The following is a 21,773-nucleotide window of genomic DNA, read 5'->3' as shown; positions in this document are numbered from 1 at the left end:
TACCAATATCAAGTCCCACTACACAGTCTTATTAATAGTTATTGAATGGTGGCCAAACATTTGTACTTGGAAAACCTCTTTTTCAAAATTTTAAGATAAAGCTATACTTGAGGAGTAATGAGCACCTTGATTAAAACCTTAAACAATGTCAAGCTTATGTTATATCCCTAACTTTGAATTTAGTCAATGGTAAAATTGACAGTAACCAAGTATGAAAGTATATTATGTAATCCTAGCATTTGGGAGTTTGGGGAAATAAAATTATGAATTTATGGCAATATGAGCTAGATACTGAGACCCTGTCTCCAAAGAAAAAAATGAGATAATCATATTTGGTATAACTCCTTAACTTGGTTTTTAGGGATATCATGTGATACTATTATGCCAACTTCAAAAGAGAAATGTTGTAGACTGTATATATATATATATGTATGTATATATGACTATCAATAGTCTTTTATGTGTATATATATATATATATATACATATATATGTCTGTATATTTTCCTAGGTGACAGGATGTGAGGGAGGGGTTAAAAAGATATTCCTATTAGAAAGTTCAGAAACTGAGCAGAAATGTAACAAATGTATGCAATTTAGGCGAAAAGAAAGAGAGCATGTACTGAAATATTCAATGAGTTGACGAGGGGAGTGGAAAGCAATAAAACATTACAAAGGAAATTATTAGTCGTAGTGTTGATAACTCCTGAAAAGCATTACAGTAGAACTTTCAAAAGCATTTGGGAAAAATTTGCACAGCATTTAATAGGGGTTACATACATATGCAACCAGAACCAATAGAGAATTAACTATGGAAGATACAGAACCAATAAAGACATTCTTATTGATACTTTCAGCTCCCATCTAGTTCCTTTTAAAACTCATACTATATGTAACATTGTTCACAGATATTATATTTTATATTTAAGGCTCAATTTCTAAGTTTATTCCAAGTTTAATGATATAAAAACTGCTGTTTTTAAGCTGCAAATTGATTCTAAGCAATACCAGAAATGCACACATGGATTTGGAGAGGGAAAGAGAAGTACATTGAACTATTATGGGAACTATTCCATAACACCAAATCAAGTATCGTCCTTCAAACTCTGGTCTTCAACAAAAGAGACCTATCTCTCTTATGAAAATTGATGCAAAAGTACTCAATAAATACTTGCAAACTGAATCCAAGAACACATAAAAGATATCATCCACCATGACCAAGTAGGCTTCATCCCAGGCATGAAGGGCTGGTTCAATATATGGGAATCCATTAAGGTAAGCCACCATAAAAACAAACTGAATGAGAAAAACTACATGATAATTTCCTTAGATGCTGAAAATGCATTTGACGAAATCCAACATCCATTCATGTTTAAAGTCTTGGAGAGATCAGGGATACAAGGCACATACATAAACATAGTAAAGGCAATATACAGCAAGCCTATAGCTAACATCAAACCAAACAGAGAGAAACTTAAATCAATCCCACTGAAATCAGGGACAAGGCAAGGCTGCCCACTCGCTCCATATCTCTTCAACAAAATACTTGAAGTCCTTGCTAGAGCAAAAGACAACTACAGGAAATCAAGGGGAAACAAATCAGAAAGGAAGAAGTCAAAGTATCACTATTTGCAGATGATAGGACAGTATACATGAGTGACCCCAAAATTTCTACAAAAGAACACCTTCAGCTGATAAACACTTTCACTAAACTGACTGGATACAAAATTAACTCAAAATGTCGATAGCCCTCCTGTATATGAAAGACAAAAGAGCTGTGATAGCAATTAAAGAAACAACACCTTTGACAATGGCCACTAATAACATAAAGTACATTTGTGTGACTCAAACCAAAGAAGTGAAAGACTTGTTTGAAAGAACTTCAAGTCACTGAAGAAATAAATTGAAGAAGATATCAGAAGATGGGGAGATCTCCCATGTTCATAAATCAGTAGGATTAACCTAGTGAAAATAGCCATCCTGCCAAAAGCAAGCTACAGATTCAACGCAATTCCCATCAAAATACCAACACACTTCTTTACATACCTTGAAAGAACAATTCTGAACTTCATATAGAAAAAGAAAAAAAAGCGGAATTGCTAAAACCTTTGTTTGAAGGTATCTCCATCCCTGATCTCAAGCTGCACTATAGAGCAATAGTAATAAAAACTGCATGGTACTGGCATAGAAACAGAATGGTGGATAAATGGAATCCAATAGAAGACCCAGAATTAAACCCACACAACTATGGATACTTGATTTTTGACAAAGAAGCAAAAAACATACAATGGAAAAAAGACAGCAACTTTAACAAATGGTGCTGGTCTAACTGGATGTCTATATGTAGAAAAATTAAAAGAGATCCATATTCATCAACCTGCTCAAAACTAAAGTCCAAGTTCATCAAAGACTTCAGCATAAAACCAGACACACTAAATTGGTTAGAAGAGAAAGTGGGGAAGAGCCTTGAACTCATTGGCACAGGAGACAACTTCTTGAACAGAACACCAACAGCACAGGTTCTAATATCAACAATCAATAAATGGGACCTCATGAAACTGAAAACCTTCTGTAAAGTAAAGGACACTGTCATCAGAACAAAATGACAACCTCCAGACTGGGAAGGGATCTTCACCAAACCTATAACTGACAGAGGGCTAATATCCAGAATATATAAAAAAAAAGAACTCAAGAAGTCAAAAAGCAACAAATCAAATAATTCAATTAAGAATGGGGTACAGAGCTAAACAGAGAATTCTCAATAGAGGAATATCAAATGGCAGAGAAACACTTAAAGAAATGCTCAATGTCTTAGCCTTCAGGGAAATGCAAATCAAAGCAACCCTGAGATTTCACCTTTCACCCATCAGAATGGCTAAGATCAAAAACTCACGTGCCACCAATACATGCTGGAGAAGATGTGGAGAAAGGGGAACCCTCCTCCATTGCTGGTAGGAATGTAAACTTGTACACCACTTTGAAAATCAGTCTGGTGCATTCTCAGATAATTAAGAACAGTGCTTCCTCAATATCCAGCTATACCACTCCTAGGCATATATCCAAAATACTCACAAGTACACAATAAGGACATTTTTCTCAATCATGTTCATAGCAACTTTATTCATAATAGCCAGAATCTGGAAACAACCCAGATGTTCCTCAACACAGGAATGGATACAGAAATTGTGGTTCATTTATACAGTGGAACACTACTCAGCAAATATAAACAAGGAAAGCATGAAATTTGCACGTAAGTGATGGGAACTAGAAAATATCCTGAGTGAGGTATCCCAAAAGCAGAAAGACACATTTGTCATATACTCACTTATAAGTGGATATTAGACATATAATATAGGATAATAATACCAAAAGTTGTACACCTAACAAAGCTAAGCAAGAAGGACCCTGGGTAAGATGCTCAATCCTCATTCAGAAAGGCAAACAGGATGGGCATCTGAAGATGGAGAAAACAGGCAACAGGACAGAAATTTACCACTGAGGGCCTCTGAAAGACTATCCAGCAGTGTATCAAAGCAGAGGCTGAGACTCATAGCCAAAGTTTGGGCAGAATGTAGGAAATCTTATGGAAGAAGGGGGGTTTAGAAAGACCTGGAGTGGACAGAAACTTCACAGGGAAATCATCAGATTTGAAAACCCTGGGTACAGGGTTTTTTTTTTTTTTTTTTTCTGAGACTGATATTCCAACCAAGGGTCATGCATGGATATAACCTAGAAACCCTGCTCAGATGTAGTCCATGGCAGCTCAGTGTCCAAGTGGGTTCCCTAGTAATGGGAACAGATACTATCTCTGATATGAACTCAGTGGCTGGTTCTTTGATCACCTCCCCTGATGGGTGCACAGCCTTACCAGGCCACACAGGAAGACAATGTAGCCATTCCTGATGACACCTGATAGGCCAGGGTCAGAGGGAAGGAGAGGAGGACCCCCCTATCACTGGACTAGGGGAGGGGTACGGGAGGAGATGAGGGAGGGTGGAAATGGGAAGGAATGATTGAGTGGGCTACAGCTGGTATACAAAGTAAATAAACTGTAATTAATATAAAAAATTAAAAATTAATAAATCAACTAACCAATCAAACAAATAAATTCTGGTCGTCTTTACAGTAATTCCTCTTGTTCACCTCCTCAAATCACTGAAGGATTCCGGTATTGTTACCATTGTGTTCATTTTCTTTAATTTAATTTTTCACTGTTTATGCATTAAATATTCTGATTGTAGCCCCCTTCCTTAACTTCTCCCAGTACAACCCTCTTCTCCCACATCCCCTTCCCCTAGTATACTGAAAGCCGGATTTCTCCTCCTCTGTCATCTGCCCATAGCTAATCAAGTCTCATCAGGACTGCCCAGATCCTCTTTCTCTGTGGCCTTGCAAGATTGTATTGCTAGGCGCAAGTGGTCAATGACTGGATCAAAGAGGATACTGAGACTCATGGCCAAACTTTGGTTAGAGCATAAGGAGTCTTATGGAATAAGAAGGGGACACAGAATGACCTGGAGGGTACAGGAACCCCACCAGGACATCAACCAGGTTAAAATCTGAGCCCAGGGGTCCCTGCAGAGACTGATGCACCATCCAAGGACAATGCAATGAGAGGACCTAGACCACTGCTCAGATGTAGCCTATTGGTACAGCTCAGTCTCCATGTGGGTCCTGAGTAAGGGGAGCAGGGGCTACCTCTGTCATGAACTCGATTGTCTTTGTGTCCTACCCCTTCTCTTCAAAGGTACAAAGACTAAGAGGAAATTTGTACAACCACTTTTGAAATCAATCTGGCGTTTTCTCAGACAATTAGGAATAGTGCTTCCTCAAATTACAGCTATACCACACCTAGGCATATATACCAACATATGCACAAGTATGCAACAGTGATATATGCTAAACCATGTTTGTAGCAACTGTATTTGTAATAGCCAGAATCTGGAAAAAGCCCAGAAGTCCCTCAACACAGGAATGGATACAGAAATTATGGTACATTTACATAGTGGAATTCTACTCAGCAATTAAAAACAAGGAAATCATGAAATTTGCAGGCAAATGTTGGGAACTAGAAATGATCATCCTGAGTGAGGTATCCCAGAAGCAGAAAGACACACATGATACATTCTCACTTATAAGTGAATATTAGACATATACTATAGAATAAACATATTCAACTCTGTACACCTAAAGAAGCTAAGCAAGAAGGAAGACCATGGGTAATATGATCAATACTGATTCAGAAGTGCAAACAGGACTGGGTATCAAAAGAGGGGAAATAACAAGGAAAAGGATAGGAGCCTACCACAGAGGGCCTCTGAAAGACTACCCAGCAGGGTATCAAAGCAGATGCTGAGACTCAGCCAAAGTTTGGGCAGAATGCAGGGAATCTTATGAAAGAAGGGGGAAACAGAAAGAACTGTTGAGGAAAGGAGCTCCACAAGCTCCCCAAATTCTGGGCATAGGCCTCTTTTCTGAGACTGATACTCTAATCAATGACCATACATGGAAATTACCTAGGACTCTTACACAGATGTAGCCCATGGCTGTTCAGTGTCCAAGTGGGTTCCCTGGTTGGGGAGCAGCCTTACCAGGCCACACAGGAAGACAATGCAGCCATTCCTGATGAGACCTGACAGGCTAAGGTCAGAGGAGTATCTCCCGTATCAGTGGACTTGGGGAAGAGCATGGGAGGAGATGAGGGAAGGAGGATGTGATTGGGAGGGTACGAGGGAGGGGGCTACAGCTGGGATATGAAGTGAATAAACTGTAATTAATAAAAAAATAAAGTAAAAAAAAAGAGTAATGAAAAGGAAAAAAAATAAGTCCCCTTAGAATATGTACAACTAACTTTGTATGTGTCAGAATCACAATATAAATGGATTGCAAACTAATATTGTAAGGCTAGTTTCCTTTTAAGTCTTAGTATCAGAGTAGTTACTAAATGTAACTTAAAAAATTGTAACCTTTTTTGGTGAAACTTTAAGAGGAAAGGTATGCAAATTTTCAGCAAACATTAATATGCCAGGTACTAGATATGCTAAGTCGGCGTTCACCAAGTTTGTCAAAGAAAATCTTTTGGAAATGTATTGTTATTGTTTGTGACTTGAAATTTTATAAAAAGTAATCACCATGTGTTGCAAATGGTAGCACACCAGGAATATCCTTATTTTATTTTTACTTTATACCCTATAAGAGTCAAGATCTATTAACATAGTTTTCTACTGCATCTCTTTCTTTACACATAATATAGGAATAATGGTAAAAGTTACTTCTTATGATTTATTTTGGAGAAAAAATTTAAAGTTTTTGAAAGGTGAATGATATAAAATGTGTAATGAATATCAGTCTCATAAAAGATCTGTGGCCTCAGATTTTTTGTTTCTGTTGCTCTCCTTGTGGAGCTTCTGCTCCCTCCAGATCTTTCTATCTCCCCCTTCTTTCTGTAAGTGAAACATATAATAAGCAAAAAAAAATATTTTGACAAAATAATACAGTGTACCATGTATACATGGTATGTGTTATGTGTTCTAACATTCTCATTTCACTTCAGCCTTTGAAAAGATACAATAGTACATATATTTAACATGCTATCCACTTTGAAAATTCCATTTTAATATGTGTATCCAGATAAACATTTCAAGTTGTTTGACGACCATCTCTAATAATTCTATTACCTGACTTGTTGATTAAATAATATTATCAGACTTTTTCTTTAGGATATAATAGGAAAGCTGAAAAGATATAAATATTGCTTCTGAATTATTAAAACATCTGACAAAAACTTAAAGGATAAACTATAGGTGAGATGAATAAAAAATATTCATTTAAAAAGGAAGAAAAAATAGATTCAATATTCATACCATCTTCACTGAGCATGCTAAATTAATATAATTCAAATTGTTTGAAATTTATATATAAGGCTTGTCCTGGTTTTTGATCTGAAATGACCCAGTTTCAATCCCTAGAGCTCCAATTCAGTTTTTAGGTCACCTAGAATGTCTGACTCAGGAAGGCTTAAGCAATAACCCTGAGCATGCAGGAAAAATGTTTAAAGCTGTGTTTGGAATGACTATGAGACTCTTACAGCTCAGTTTTTCATGCTGTAACATTGTATAAACTACAGAATATAGTCTGCCTATTCAAGCAGAATTTAGAATATCATTTTATATATCTACATGTTTGAGATTTACTATCACACTGAATACACAAATTTTGTATGATTATTATAAATTGACCATTAAAATTAATGTTTTGAGTTGTACATATTCAAATCTAGGTGATTTATAAATGTATGAGTGGCAAGTTCATGTATGACCAATATTAACTTCTGCATTACAATTAAATGTGAATGTTTTAAAAAATATTCAAGATAAGTTGTGTATATTTACATTAAAATATAAAGATGTCCTAAATTAAACCAAATTCTGTTAATTTAATTTTTTTTTCAAGACAGGGTCTCACTATATAGCCTTGGCTGCCCTGGAACTCACTATGTTGACCAGGCTGGCCTCTAACTCACAGAGATCCACCGCCTCTGATAATATTTAAGGCATGTGACACTATGTATGACTTCTAAATTATTTTTTAATCACTCATTTAAGAAATTTTTTTTTCATTTCATGACTACTCAACAGCAAAATTAAGCAGAGTACCAGTCTTTTGAGCTTTTGATGGAGCAAGAAACTAGTTTAGTTTACTGTGTCCAAAGTCTATTTTGCTACATAATTCTAATAAGCCTTTATTAAGCTGCTATGAAATGTTCCCATAAAACCCTTCAATAATCTAACGAGATAGTTAATTATATACACTTACAGATAACATTAGAGATCTGGAATAATTTATCCAAGCATATATACTATTTGACATGTCAAATCCTACCACGGTATTTGCTCAACTATATTCACAGCAGCTTTTTTCGCACTAGCCAGAAACTGGAAATAACCTAGATGTCTGTCAACTGAAGAATGGATGCAGAAACTGTGGTACATGTACACACTGGAGTAATGAGAAAAACATGTTTTGTCAGTCATGAAAAAACAAGGAAATCTTGAAATTTCCAGGCAAATGGATGGAACTAGAAAAGATCATCCTAAGTGAGGTAACACAGACCCAGAAAAATGGTATGTATTCACTTATAAGCAAATATTAGCCAAATACTATAGGATAAACATACTACAATGGACATACCCCAAGAAGATAAGTCCAATGGACTTCTTAGGCTTCATATCAGTCCACTACTTAGAGAAGTTAGGGGATATCTCTGACATGGACTATGTTGCCTGCTTTTTGATCACTTCCCCCTGATAGGACTTTCCTATAAGGTTACAGGGAGGAAGATGAACTCAGTTCTCATGTGAATAGATAGGCTGGAGCATCTGGATAGGGAGGGTCCTCTATTCTGAGGAAATAGGGGAAAAGGGATATGGGAAGGAGAATGGGATGGGGATGAGAGGAAGAAGAGGACTATTACCGAAAAGTAAATTGAATTAATTAATAAAAAAGAAAAAAAACTTACCTTATGGGAGGTAAGTTAAAGTGTTCATAAAGAAACTAAAGCAGGTGATATTCATGTACATGGAATATGATTAAATAGACTATAAAAGCTATTACGAATAAATTTATAAGCATTTCCCTGAATAAAACATTAATTGAAATTTTAAAGTCAATTCCTGGCTACAGAAATTTTTTTTAATAATCTCTGCAATGTGTTCTAAGTATTTATAAATGCATGCTCTAAAAACATAAACCACAAATTCTAAATCGCTGAAATAATTTTCTCACATGTGTTTAGAATGAATAACTAAACATCCAAAATTAAATAGAAAAAAGTAGTTAAATTTCAGTAGGTATATATTTTTAAAGATGTATCCTTGATATGTTCATTTATATTTTTACTTTCAAAATAATAATTGCATGATAGTTAATATAAAATTTAATTTAATTTTTATGTAAAAGCTATAAAGTTAACAAAAATGTCTAGACAGTACAAATACATAATTTAAGTGAGATTGCTCGGCAAACTAAAAGAATTCTTCAGTATGGATATTTAAAGTATATCAACAAAATAATATCCTTTTCTTAAATATGTATTTATAATGAAGTAAAATAACTATGCCAGGTAAAAATAGAACAAAGTAAAAAAACAAGAGTCAAAGAAACAATTTTAAGTAAAAGCATTTTGACAGAATTTGAATTTGAAAAGAAAGAAAAGAAAGTTTTCACTCCGAATTTAACAACTAAAAATGATTTAAAGTGTTTACAACACTTGAAATTATTCTCTCAGCATCTAAACCAAATGTAAATGCTGGCCAGGAAAACTAACAAACACTAATGGGAGAAAAATACTTGTACCCCTATATTTTTAAAATAAAATTATTTTATCCCTCCTCATCAAATCTCTAGTTACAATGCTCCTGGTTTTCAACTGACTTCCATTGGCCTCTTCTTTTGTTTGTTTTTGGTTTTTGGAGACAGTGTTTTTCTTTGCAGCCCTGGCTATCCTGGATTTGTTTTGTAGACTAGGCTGGCTTCAAACTCACAGCGATCTGTCTACCTCTGCCTCCTAGAGTATTGGGATTACAAGCATGAGCCACCACACCAGGCCTCTTGGCCCCTTTTAAGTCACAATTATTTTAATCTTTCGAGACCTTTGAGCTAGATGTGATCACTTATGTTTACAAATTATGATATACATGGCATGAACTGTACAGTTTCAATTGATCTTCAACAGAGCTGGGTTACATGCCCCCCTCCCCCCCAAAAAAAACCCTGCCTTCATCCTTGTTCCTTAACCCAACTATTCTCAGTCTTCATCAATGCTTTACCTTTCAAGGTGACACTTTTGTGCTCATTTCTTAATTAGTGACAATCTCAGTTTTTGTGTCTGAAGTACAGAATATTAAAATGGTACAGCGGAATTATTTTAGGTTATGCTGATACCCATGAAGACAGGCATCATGGCAATTATTTCAATTCTGACAAGAAATGCGTGGGTACCTGTCTTATTTTTCTGATTCAGCTGCTGACAGGGCTCTAAAAGAAGCTTCAGTTCTTTGTGGGAATGTTTTCCAGTTAAGAGTTTTTAAAACAAGTTTCCCCCTTTTTCTTGAGTGTTTTTATAACAAATTTTATGTAGGGAACAAAAGTGTTGGGGAAAAATATCTTTAAAAGCTTCAAATATTTCAACCCATCCAAACACAGAATATGTAAAAGTGATATAGATTATATTAAACTAAGTAAATTCCTCCAAATGGAGATTTTCAAAATAAAATTACAGTGCCTTTCCTCCCTAGTTTTAACATTAGTTGAAACAGAAGTGTCCAACAGCAATAAGAATTTTCCACTTACTTCACAGTACCACCCCTTTGTATATTAAAAAAAGAAAAGCCATTTATGACAGTTTATTTTTAGATATTGATCATCTCATCTTGCTGCAAAGGGAATAAAAATAATTAAAGTTGAGCGAAAAACAATTTTAAGCACAGCATATTTCAAAGCATAAAACTGTTCAGATGAGATTTCTTGAAAGCCTGGTAATAAATGCATGTCCTAGATTTTTTAAAAAGTCTATATCTTACTTACTCAAATTGGCCTCTTTTAAGTGGCTGATAAGGTTTAATTCTTACATGTAGGTACTTCATATAATTCCAAATAAAATTTTGATATATATATATATATATATATATATATATATATATGATGGCTGAGTTAGACAATTTGTTGGACATTAACTATATGTAATTTATTGTAAACATAACTTCAGTATTTGTTTATGATATGTTCCTTTGTCAAACTTTAATATTCTTTCAGTGTGGGAAAATTCCTTCTTTTCCGATACCTTAAATTCACTTTGATAAATTTGGAAAATATAAAAAAGTATGGTCTGCACATAGATTCACTATCAAGAAACAAACAATTGACTATTTTATTCCATGATTTTATGTATCAGTTCTCATTTCTATTGATATTATGGGCAGCAACAGAACATAAAGCTCAAAAAAAAAAGCATTATATGGTATCATTTACAGTAGAAAACCCATGCAGTATTTCAGAGGTAATTTTTCTCTGCTAATATATAAAATTATTTCATTGCTACTTTATGCAACCCTAAAATTATTCTGTTGATCCTTTCCACAAGTAACTTTGCAACTGCTAAGATTGTAGTGTAAATATCTGACATGAGACCCCCAAATTGGTTTCACCCCACAGGCTGAGAGCCACTGCTAAGATACATCTAAGCATTACATGTCTACATGATGTTCAAAAAGTTTTTACGCCAGCTTGGAATATGGTTATGAGGATAAAATAAGCATTTATTTTGATGTCTTGTAGCACTAAGGACTGAAACAGTGTCATATACATACAAGACAAGTTCACTATCGCGCAGATATGTTGTCAGCCCCAAGAACTATTTTTAACTAGTGAAGATAAATTTAAAGTGATGGATGTCTTTGAGGGTTTATGTTATGGATAACAGAAAGAGAATGAAGTCATCTCACAGGAGAGTTAACAAAAATGAGTAACACATAATCCCCCCCACTTTTCTTCACTGTCAAAAGACAAATGACCATATGCCACCGTCAACAGAGGATAATTCTGCTCAGTCAATTCTTTGTTACTGCTTTTTTTTTATTCTTTTTTCCTCACAATTTATTCATTATATATCGCGATTGAAGCCCCCTCCTTCAACTCCTCTTGTTCCACCCACCCTTCCTCTTCTCATCATTCCCTTCTCCTAGTCCTCTGAATGGGGGAGTTCTCCACTAGTGTCATATGCCCATATTTATTTTTAATCAATAGTATATATGGAATAACAAAGACCCTGTTCCCATCTTCAAGGAGTTCATCAACTAATGAGAATAAAATAACTGTTATTTGTAGAAAGATATAGCTGTCCCAGAAGATATGTAAAATGCTATGCTCAGGAAGATGAGGAACTGTACCTCTGCTCATACAACAATGAATTATGCATCAGATAAATGAATAGAATAACACAAATAACTAGTCTAACATTTTATAGGAAAAAAGAAAAGAACAAATAAATTGAAACTAAAAGACCAAAAGCAAGGTGTTACATTTAATTTTAATCATATCAGGAATAAAATTACAATAAATATTCAATAGAGAGAAGACACAAACACCTGTGGGAAATCAGAAAAGCTTTATGAAGTAGCATTTTTGAGACTCATACCCAAACTTTGGGCAGAGTGCAGGGAATCTTATTAAAGAAGGGGAGATAGAAAGACCTGGAGGGGAGAGGAGCTCCACAAGGAAATCAATAGAACCAAAAAATCTGGGCCCAGGGGTCTTTTCTGAGACTGATACTCCAACCAAGGACCATGCATGGAGATAACCTAGAACCCCTGCACAGATGTGGCCCATGGCAGCTCAGTATCCAAGTGGGTTCCCTACTAATGGGAACAGTGCCTTCCTCTGACATGAACTCAGTGGCTGGCTCTTTGATCACCATCCTGTGATGGGGGAGCAGCCTTGCCAGGCCACAGAGAAAGACAATGCAGCCAGTCTTGATGAGACCTGATAGGCTAGGGTCAGAAGGAAGGTGAGAAAGACCTCACCTATCAGTGGACTGGGGAAGGGGCATGGGAGGAGAAGAGAGAAAGAGGGTGGGGTTGGGAATGGACGAGGAAGGGGGCTACAGTTGGTGTACAAAATGAATAAACTAATTAATAAAAAATTAATTAATTAATTATTTTTTAAAAAGATAAGGATAGGATATAATTTTGATTAGGCAGAGATCAAAGATATATAAGACATATTGTACACAGGTATCACAAGACAAATGGCTAAACTGAAATCTGTTTTACTAAGGATAATTTATCTGTATGAGTTAGAGTATAGCTAATACACATGGGAGTTCTTGATGATGAAACTGGTTATGCTGAAACAACATGTTAGCTCCTTTGAATTCCAAAGAAGGAACTTAGCAATTCACTTGCAAACAACAAAATGGGCTTAGATTTGTAATGGCTACTTTAAAGGTGATCAATTTTATACTTGTAGACAGATTAAAATAGGATGCCATGACATTATTTATCAAGATGAATTTGCATTTGACGTTTCTTTTAAGGGACAACAGCGCTAAGTGCAAATTAGGGCAAGAAAAGAACCAAGAACATAAGATTTTGTTCTAAAGTAAGGATGACACATCAAACAAGACATGTGATGGGTAAATGAGAATGAGGTAGAAGTAGCTGTGATAAATGTCATGAGTTATTGAATTTTAAAACACAGAAGTAGGTAATGTATAAGCAAAATGTCCTAAGAGGGCACACCATCATCTTTAAACAGAAAATAAAGTGGGTGTAGGGTACAGAAAGGCTTTCTGTGTTCTAAGTACATTTGGAGTATTTCAGTACTTTTATGTTTGGTCAAGACAGAATGTACCTAAATGTCAGCCTGTCAAATAATCTCTTCTTTAGTCTACTTAATGTTTCCTGACCTCTAAGTAGCAAAACTTAAACCCATTACTGCCTTATAACAAGATGCTTAAAGAGCTACTGAGCTAAACAGCTAAGCTATTGAAAAGTCCTACTGAAAATACCAACATGTCTTTGAGGGCAACATGAGAATGGGTTATGTTTGAAATTAAGTAGCTGTCAATAGCAGACATTCATACATTCTGGTGACAAGCAAGAAATCAATTATGTACTAGTTACATGAAAGGCTCTTAAATCATAGAATGTGTGGGCTAGCCATATTTGACATAGACTGCATTTCTATCACTGCATATCTCTGCAGAAAAAATTTAATTCACTAGAAACTATTTCCACATTCTCCACAAAATAATAGCTGAAGGTTTAGAACAAAGTTGTGCTGCACAATCTGTGAATTCTAAATATAGAAAACTATATTTACCTCACCTTATATATAACTTTTGTTCAAAATCCTCTTGTGCATTGCCATTTCAAATAAGAAAATATTGATTATGTGTGAGTTAAGTAATTACTACTTGATGATCTCCAAGATTTTCCAGCAAACTCATGGCTGCCATTTTGACTTATAGTCTTGGCTTATAAAATATCAAAGTATTAGCACATTACTAAAAATCAGCAACTTTCATTTCACAAATGTACTTGAAAGTATTTTCAATAAAATAAAATAAAAATAATTGTGTTTCTTTAGTATAAAAATTAAAAATAAAACAATAAAATTCATTTTATTTTTTACAATACTCCAATTGTCTTTGTTCCCATGTAAAAGTAAAAAAAAAAGATTAAATAACAATAATGTAATTACCATGGATTTTTTTACCAAGTAACAGTCAGTTGTTAATAATTATGTATTTTATTACTGTGTGCATACAGACGGTATTAAAAATGAAAAGCACAGAGAAGGAGGTCCTCCCCAATCTGTGGACTTGGAAAGGGGCAAGGAGGAGCTGAGGGAGGAAGGGTGGGATTGGGAGGGAATAAGGGAGCGGGATACAGCTGGGATACAGAGTTAATAAAATGTAAATAATAATAAATAATATTAATAATAATAAAATAATGAAAAGCACAGAGATAAAATAACACTATAGAAAATACATTTTAAAGCCATGTTTCTGATAATATTTTTTGTTTTGTAAATTGTGATTTTTTTTTTTTTTTTTTTTTTTACTGGTTGCATGACTGTATTCCAAAAAGGAAAAAGAAAGGGCCTGGAGTTAGGTGGATTGAGAGGTGGGGGGATCTGGGAGGAGGTAGAGAAGGGAAACCACGAACAGAGTATATTGCAGGAAAAAAAATCCCAATAAAAAACTACAAGAAACATTAGCCATAAGTTATGTTATTGCTTTTAACTCTGTGCCCTAAAGCAATTCATGTGAACCCTAACCACGTAGAAAAACTCGCAACAATGTAAGGTCTTAGTCCTACCCACAAGACATTGGAAGTGGTTCCTAAACATTTCAATTTCTAACAAATTTTCATAATATCAAAAGTCATTTGGTCACACTGGACTCCATTGCTCTGGAACATGGGCCAATAAGCTATACTGGAAATTTGGCCTATTTTCATGAATCAAATTTTAATGGATCCTAAACACATTGATACATTTATATAGCTGACTGCTAATTTTTTCTTAAAAGAAGAGAGAGATAACTGTGATAGGTACAATACAGTTTAATAGAAGTTTTGGTTTCTTTGTAAACTCAGTTATGTAGATATGTTTTTATATTAATCTCAAGTGTGGGATTTTAGTCTGAGCTTTAGTTTGTCCACGGTTGTTAATTGTCTTGTGTGGTGCGTGGTTTTTGCCAGCTGGGAATGGGCTGTCACTTGCAGCAGAAAGAGGGGGCTGGTCTAGTGCTCTGAGGATGTAAATTTGAGAGCCTAGAAAGAGTGGAGTGTCCTGTGGTGTTGGTGTGTGGCATGTATAAGTTTGGCGAGACCAGAAACAGACAGTGTGGCAGTCTGGAGCAGATGGACCAAGATATGCTTCAGGAGCAGTGGCTTAGAGGAGACTGCTGGCTGCGTTTGTTGACAAAGATTGGTATATCCCCCAAAGACACATCGACCCTAAACAGCTGGAAGAAGTAAAAGGTTAGGATCCCCTTCTCTGCACTAACCTCTTTGCTAAGGTTGGGGGTTGGTGGAAGGAAAGTTGAGGTATAAATACCCCAAATAAAGTAGAATTTAAAAATGAGTGTTATAACCTAGCCTACAAAGTCTTACATATTTACTATCTGGCCCTTTATAGAAAATATTTATTAATCTGAACTCTTAAAATGCCATGATTATTCCTACTTTCTAGTTGAGATTTTTTTAAAAGTGACTTATCATTATCAAATACAAAGACACACAGACTATTGGAGTACTACTTCTAAACCAATAAAATATTTCCCATCACCCTTTTCCTCCTAATAGGTTGCTTCATTCAGCCTTAACAATGAAGGCTTATTCCTAGTCTTAGTGTATCTTGTTATGCAGTGTTGAGTGGATATATCTCTAGGATGCCTGCTCGTTTCTGAAGGGAATTGGAGGAGCAGTGAATCTGGGGGAGAGGAGAGAAAGGGCAGACTGGAAGGAGTGGAGAAAAGGGAAAATGATCAGGATATATTGTATGAGAAAGAAGTAAATAAAAGAAATAAAGAAAATTAATAAAATGCAAAAACATATTTCCCATCATCATGAATGTTTCTTTAACTAACAAAAGTTTTTTTATTTCCGTCATATAATTCTAATGAGTATCTAATGTATTCCACGATGAGTCACTATGCTACTCACTAGGCCATAAATGAAACTACTGAGACCCTAAATTATGAGATATATGATATAAAAATATCTACACAATAGAACAATAGTATACTGAAGTTAATAAGTTTCTATTAATACAATTTCCTACTTCTTTGAGGAATTATAAACAATATAACAACCTGAGAGCTATGGCTGGTAATCAAGCACAAGGATAAATTAAATCACAATTTTTCCAGTTTATCCAATATTTTCTGGCATCATTATTCATTACTCCCTTTTTCCCAATTGAATCATTGGCTAATGATACCCTGAGAAAGAAGCAGTGGCAACACGATGCCATCAGACTCATGGGAGTTATAGCTAATAAACATCAGACCTCCAAGACATACTTTCTTCAATTTAAATAAATTTCTGTAGATTGTCTAGTAAATTTCCTTCAGTTTATGCCATTCTCATTATTATAGAAAGAAACTGACTCAAATGTTTATACTAGTTGTTGGACTCCTAAAGGGATCTACTTTGGGAATCTCTGCCTTAGCTTTCTGTGAAAAATCACCTCAGGAAATTAGATAATTATTTGAAGCGCTTATGTATATTTGTTTATTTGTACATACAAAGTAAAACTATTAATATCTTAGAGCAAAAATCCGAAATTGTTATCTGAATGGAGTGATTTGATTCTGTGAAACTGATAGAGTTTACACATTCCATTGAATATGAGAGTGACAGACATATTTTATGAAGTTAGGTATTCCAATTCATTTTATATCTTCTGATAAAGTAACTGTAGATACATGCATACTTTTCCAATATGTAATTTGCTTTTAAGAACAATTTGCTCATTTTTGAAATAGAAAATAGTAATTTAACCAAAGAAAATGTTGTCAGCGAATACCTGTTGCACGATTGTGGTTAATTCCAAGCAGAGCTGTATGACATTATTTCTTGTGACTGAATAATCTGTCACAGCAGCAAATGGTGACCTACAAAGGGAAAAGAAAGACTGTAAGAGCAGCTTTCAAAAATCACCAAAATATAATAATATAACATAAAATTTTAATAATAATGAAAAAAAACTTTCTAAAGCTTACAGCTTGATAAAAGACAGTATTTGGGGACTCATTTAGGTTAAAATATATGAAATTAAGAAAAATAAAATTTTAGCAACATAATATTTTCTTTCTTTCAAATTTCTCTTTGTAAATTTCTTTATATTTAGTTCTTTGATACTTCTTCCAAGGCCTCTTTATTACATCAACTACAAAACAGCAGAAAAGAAAAGCTTAATCAGAATCAGTATTTTGGTATTTACTTTCCAAAGAAAGTTAACATTTTAAATATGTTTACTTGAAATAGTCATTCTTAAGGGCTAGCAATAATAAGCTAATGGTCATTAATGGCTTATCATATGAAAATTACTATTCTAATTGTGATATACATACTAATAATAAGCACAGTAACTTATGGAAACAGGAACATGAGGCTTGATAAACGTTTAGCGACTTGCCGAAGATGCAGAATGAGTAGTGTTCATAATCAGAAGTCTGAATCAGGAGCTAATAGTCACAAATACCCTGACTTCCTAATCTACCACATAATTCATCCCATCTAAGAGATCAGCAACACCTATTGCTAACTGTGTTTTTCTTTTCCCTTCAAATTCTTTTTTCCTTTTGCTTCCATGACACTACTTTCACATGATTCCTTTTTACTCTGGTTACACATTCATATTTTTTACATGAGCTAAACTTCCTTCTTTTTTGGAGACAGAGTTTCTCTGTGCAGCCTGGCTGACCTGGGACTTTTTCTCTTTAGAGCAGGCTGGCCCCAAACTGAGAGATCCGCCTGCCTCTGTCTTCCTTCCAAATGCTGGGATCAAAGGAATGTGCCATCACTGCCTTGAACTAAATTACCATGAATTACATATTTTCCAGTTTTTGGTGGTCCACAGAGATCATTTCTTATTCCACATACTCTATGCTCTCAAAAAAAAATCCACTAAAGTATACAGTGCAAGCTAGGACCTCTTCTTGATAACTGTGGTACCAGTGAGCAAAATATAAGAAAAATTTCTGCTGTGTTGAAACACATATCATATAAAGAATAGTTAATAAGAATAGGCCTAGCTCACAATTAACCTCATTCAGTATGGTAAGAAGGTATAAGTATTTTGAAAAATGAAGTGGGGCAATCAAAATATATTCTAATAGTTTCCTTCCATCTCTTATTCGATAGTGGGTTGGCTTATTTTGAATATTCACTGGGTCAGCCAAGTTAGCCATCTGTTACTCATCCCAAATATCCCCATTCACTGGCTCTTTAGCTCTTACTTGTCCTAAGGCCTTATTTAGCTAGTCAAGCAACTTAAATATTCTTCCTTTTTTGTTTGTTTGTTTGTTTTTCAAGACAGGGTTTTTCTTCTGTGGCCTTGGCTGTCCTGGACTCTCTTTGTATACCAGACTGGCCTCGAACTCGCAGAGATCTTCCTGCCTCTACATCCCCCTGGTGCTGTAATTACAGGTGTGCACCATGAAGCCCGGCTTTCTTCCATTCTTATTATTGCTTGGTTAATATGGAGTCTGAAGCACCAATAAAAGACTATACATGCACTGGACCCAGAGCCTCTCTCTGTAGGTAGCCAATATGGACATCTCAGGCTTCATGTGAGGCCACTAGTGAGGTGGCACCGTGAAGGCTGCCATGGTGATAATGGACTAAACTTCTGAAACCAAACCAGCCCCAACTGAATGTTTTTTTTTTTAAGAGTTGCCTTGGTCATGATGCTTCTTCACGGCAGAAGGACAGTGACTAAGACACTTGTTCCATCATGTTGCGTGGTAAAGGGGAATTAAGGCTGAAGGTAGAGTTAATGAAGACTTGGAAATGGGGAAGACTATTCTCATGGGCACAATGTAACCATGTGACCCTTAAACTCAGAAGAGGAAAACATTCATTGAAATCCTCTGGCAGGCTTTTAAAACACTCAACCTTGAGCGGCACATTCAGAAAATTGGGTGTAGTTAGTCTAGAGAGCCCAAGAATTCCCCTTTGCCAGGTAATTCTAGCATGATGTTAGGTTCCAGGGCCTAGGATATGACACTATTTTACTTACTCTGAGGGAAAAAGGGACAAGGACATGAGGAACAGACACTACCGCCACACTTTTTGATTCATAAGAGACAAATGGAGAGTCCACAGTTATTAAAAATGGTTGTGCTATTAGTTCAGATGTGGTAGGATCTCTGTACACTGAGTATCACAAGCAAGGCTGGCTGGAATAGGCTGCTGTGAAATTTGTTGCTTGCTTTCTAATCACTCCCCCCGCATGGGACTCTACCTTACCAGACCACAGAGGAAGAAGATGAACTCAGTCCGCAAGAAACTAGATGAGCTGTAGTGTGTGCATAGTAGGGAGGATTGTGGGCATGGGAGGAGAAGAGAAAGGGGTCTACAACTGAGATATCAATTGAATAAACAAATTAATGAATAAAAAATCTCAGAGCAGTGAAGAGGATAACCTATAGAGTCAGATTGTCAGGCTGTATCAAATACTAGCCCCGCTTACTTGTCATTAGGTTTTAAATTTAAGCGCTTTAAATTCTACCAGTTTGCCTACTGGCAAAATAAGAACAATCCTTTTGGATTGTTTTGACTAAAGAAGAGTGCCTAAATTTATCATAAGAATGACCATCAGTAGTAGCAGTCATTAAATCCCAAAAAGGCCTCTAAAGTAGTATTCATTTTCTAGCACTGGTCTTCTCCAGTCTTTTGCAAGGGAATCTTTGAAATTCACAGATCTGAACAAAACAATGTCTCTGGGTAGCCCCCACTCCCTACTGTCTTTCCTATAAGTAGAAAATGTAAATATGGTTAAGAATTTATTTTCTTTTTCTTATTATTTCATCCATTCATTCATTTATCTATTTATTTATCTATCTATTTATTTATTTTTGCTGTTTTTTGAAACAGGATCTCAGTAGGTAGCTTTGGCTGGCCTAGAGCTTACATTGTAGACCAGGCTGCTCTGTAACTCATATATATTAACCTGCCTCCTCAGTGCTAGGATTAAAGGAACATGCCACCAAGTCCAGTTTTTTTGTTTGTTTTAATTCAAGTTGTTAAAACAATGTTATAATCAAGCCAAAATGTAGTTGAATTTTCCCATGAATAAAAAGAACATTCAATTTCTTTTTTTAATGTGATTTTTTATTATTAAATTTTTATTTTTTATATTAATTACACTTTATTTACTTTGTATTCCAGCTGTAGCCCCCTCCTTTATTCCCTCCCAATCCCACCTTCCCTCATCTCCTCCCTGTCCCTCTCCAAGTCCACTGATAGGGGAGGTCCTTTTCCCTTTCCATCTGACCCTAGCCTATCAGGTCTCATCAGGACTGGGTGCATTGTCTTCCTCTGTGGCCTAGCAAGGCTGCTCCTCCCACCGAGGGTGTGGAGGTCAAAGAGCCAGCCACTGAGTTCATGCCAGAGACAGCCCCTGTTCCCCTTACTAGGGAAGACACTTGGATACTGAGCTACCACAGGCTACTTCTGAGCGGAGGTTCTAGGTTATATCCATACATGATCCTTGGTTGGAGAATCAGTCTCAGACAAGCCCTTGTGCCCAGATATATTTGGTCCTTGTGGAGCTCCTGTTCTCTCCAGGTCTTACTAACTCTCTCTTCTTTCATATGATTCCCTGCATTCTGCCCAAAGTTTGGCCATGAGTCTCAGCCTCTGCTTTGATACACTGCTATGTAGTTTCAATTTCTTTAAAAAAAAATCTCTGTATAAAAAAAAACACCCTAAAGTTATTACAGTTTATCATTTTATGTTGCTTTTAAGTACTTATTTAGTTTTTATGGTCAAAATATCAAATGGCCTCCAACTAAACTAAACACTGTTATATGATATAACACAAAATGCACAATAAATTATTTTCTTTAGGCCTGTTTTGTCATATTACCACTTCCTATGTAATAAGCATAAAGTAGCCATTGGAAGACTTCATGGATTACTATGTGAAGGTGAACTGATGTTTCCCAAGATAAAACAATGATAAAATGTTATAATAAATAATGCAATGGAATCTTAATAACTACTATATTGTAGCAACTTAGATTATGTATACTCACACTTACCATTAGGAAACAAAAGCATTGCCTAGTCACTTTATAATGAAAAGAAAGTAAACTAGAATTTACTTAAATCATTTTCTTTCAGGATGAACAAATGTACAGTTACAGGAAAAGTAATGGTGACAGAATATAAAACTAAAATTGTGTTATTATTTAAGTCTTAACAATTAAGCCTTACACTGATTTTATATTTAATATATATGTATATAGAGAAGCTATTTCATCTTAGAGTAACATTCTACTGTGAAGGAAAGTAAGGGGAAAAACTCAAGAAACACAAGCTATGGAGAAACACAGCTTATACTGGCTTCATCCCCAGGCCTTGCTTACTCTGTCTTCTTTTTATATTGTTCAATTTTAATTTTTTTTCACCTGAAAGCTATATGATAACTCCACAGCCAACATTATCTTTTTTTTAAGATTTATTTTTTTTCTTATC

At 35.3% G+C, this 21,773-nt stretch overlaps 1 protein-coding gene across 5 annotated transcripts in view; it reads right to left on the bottom strand.

Moving 5' to 3' along the window:
* Window positions 1-21,773, bottom strand: part of Cnksr2 (connector enhancer of kinase suppressor of Ras 2) — a 264,629-nt gene that overhangs the window by 201,577 nt on the left and 41,279 nt on the right. For all 5 annotated transcript variants that reach the window (XM_060375308.1, XM_060375307.1, XM_060375310.1 and 2 more), the window contains exon 4: window positions 17,095-17,182. In XM_060375308.1, the coding sequence (XP_060231291.1) occupies window positions 17,095-17,182 (88 nt within the window). The remainder of the gene's footprint in view (window positions 1-17,094; window positions 17,183-21,773) is intronic.

This window comes from Meriones unguiculatus, chromosome X (genome assembly GCF_030254825.1).
Source record: "Meriones unguiculatus strain TT.TT164.6M chromosome X, Bangor_MerUng_6.1, whole genome shotgun sequence".
NCBI classification, from domain to species: Eukaryota; Metazoa; Chordata; class Mammalia; order Rodentia; family Muridae; genus Meriones; species Meriones unguiculatus.
This window is presented reverse-complemented; position numbering and strand designations above follow the sequence as displayed.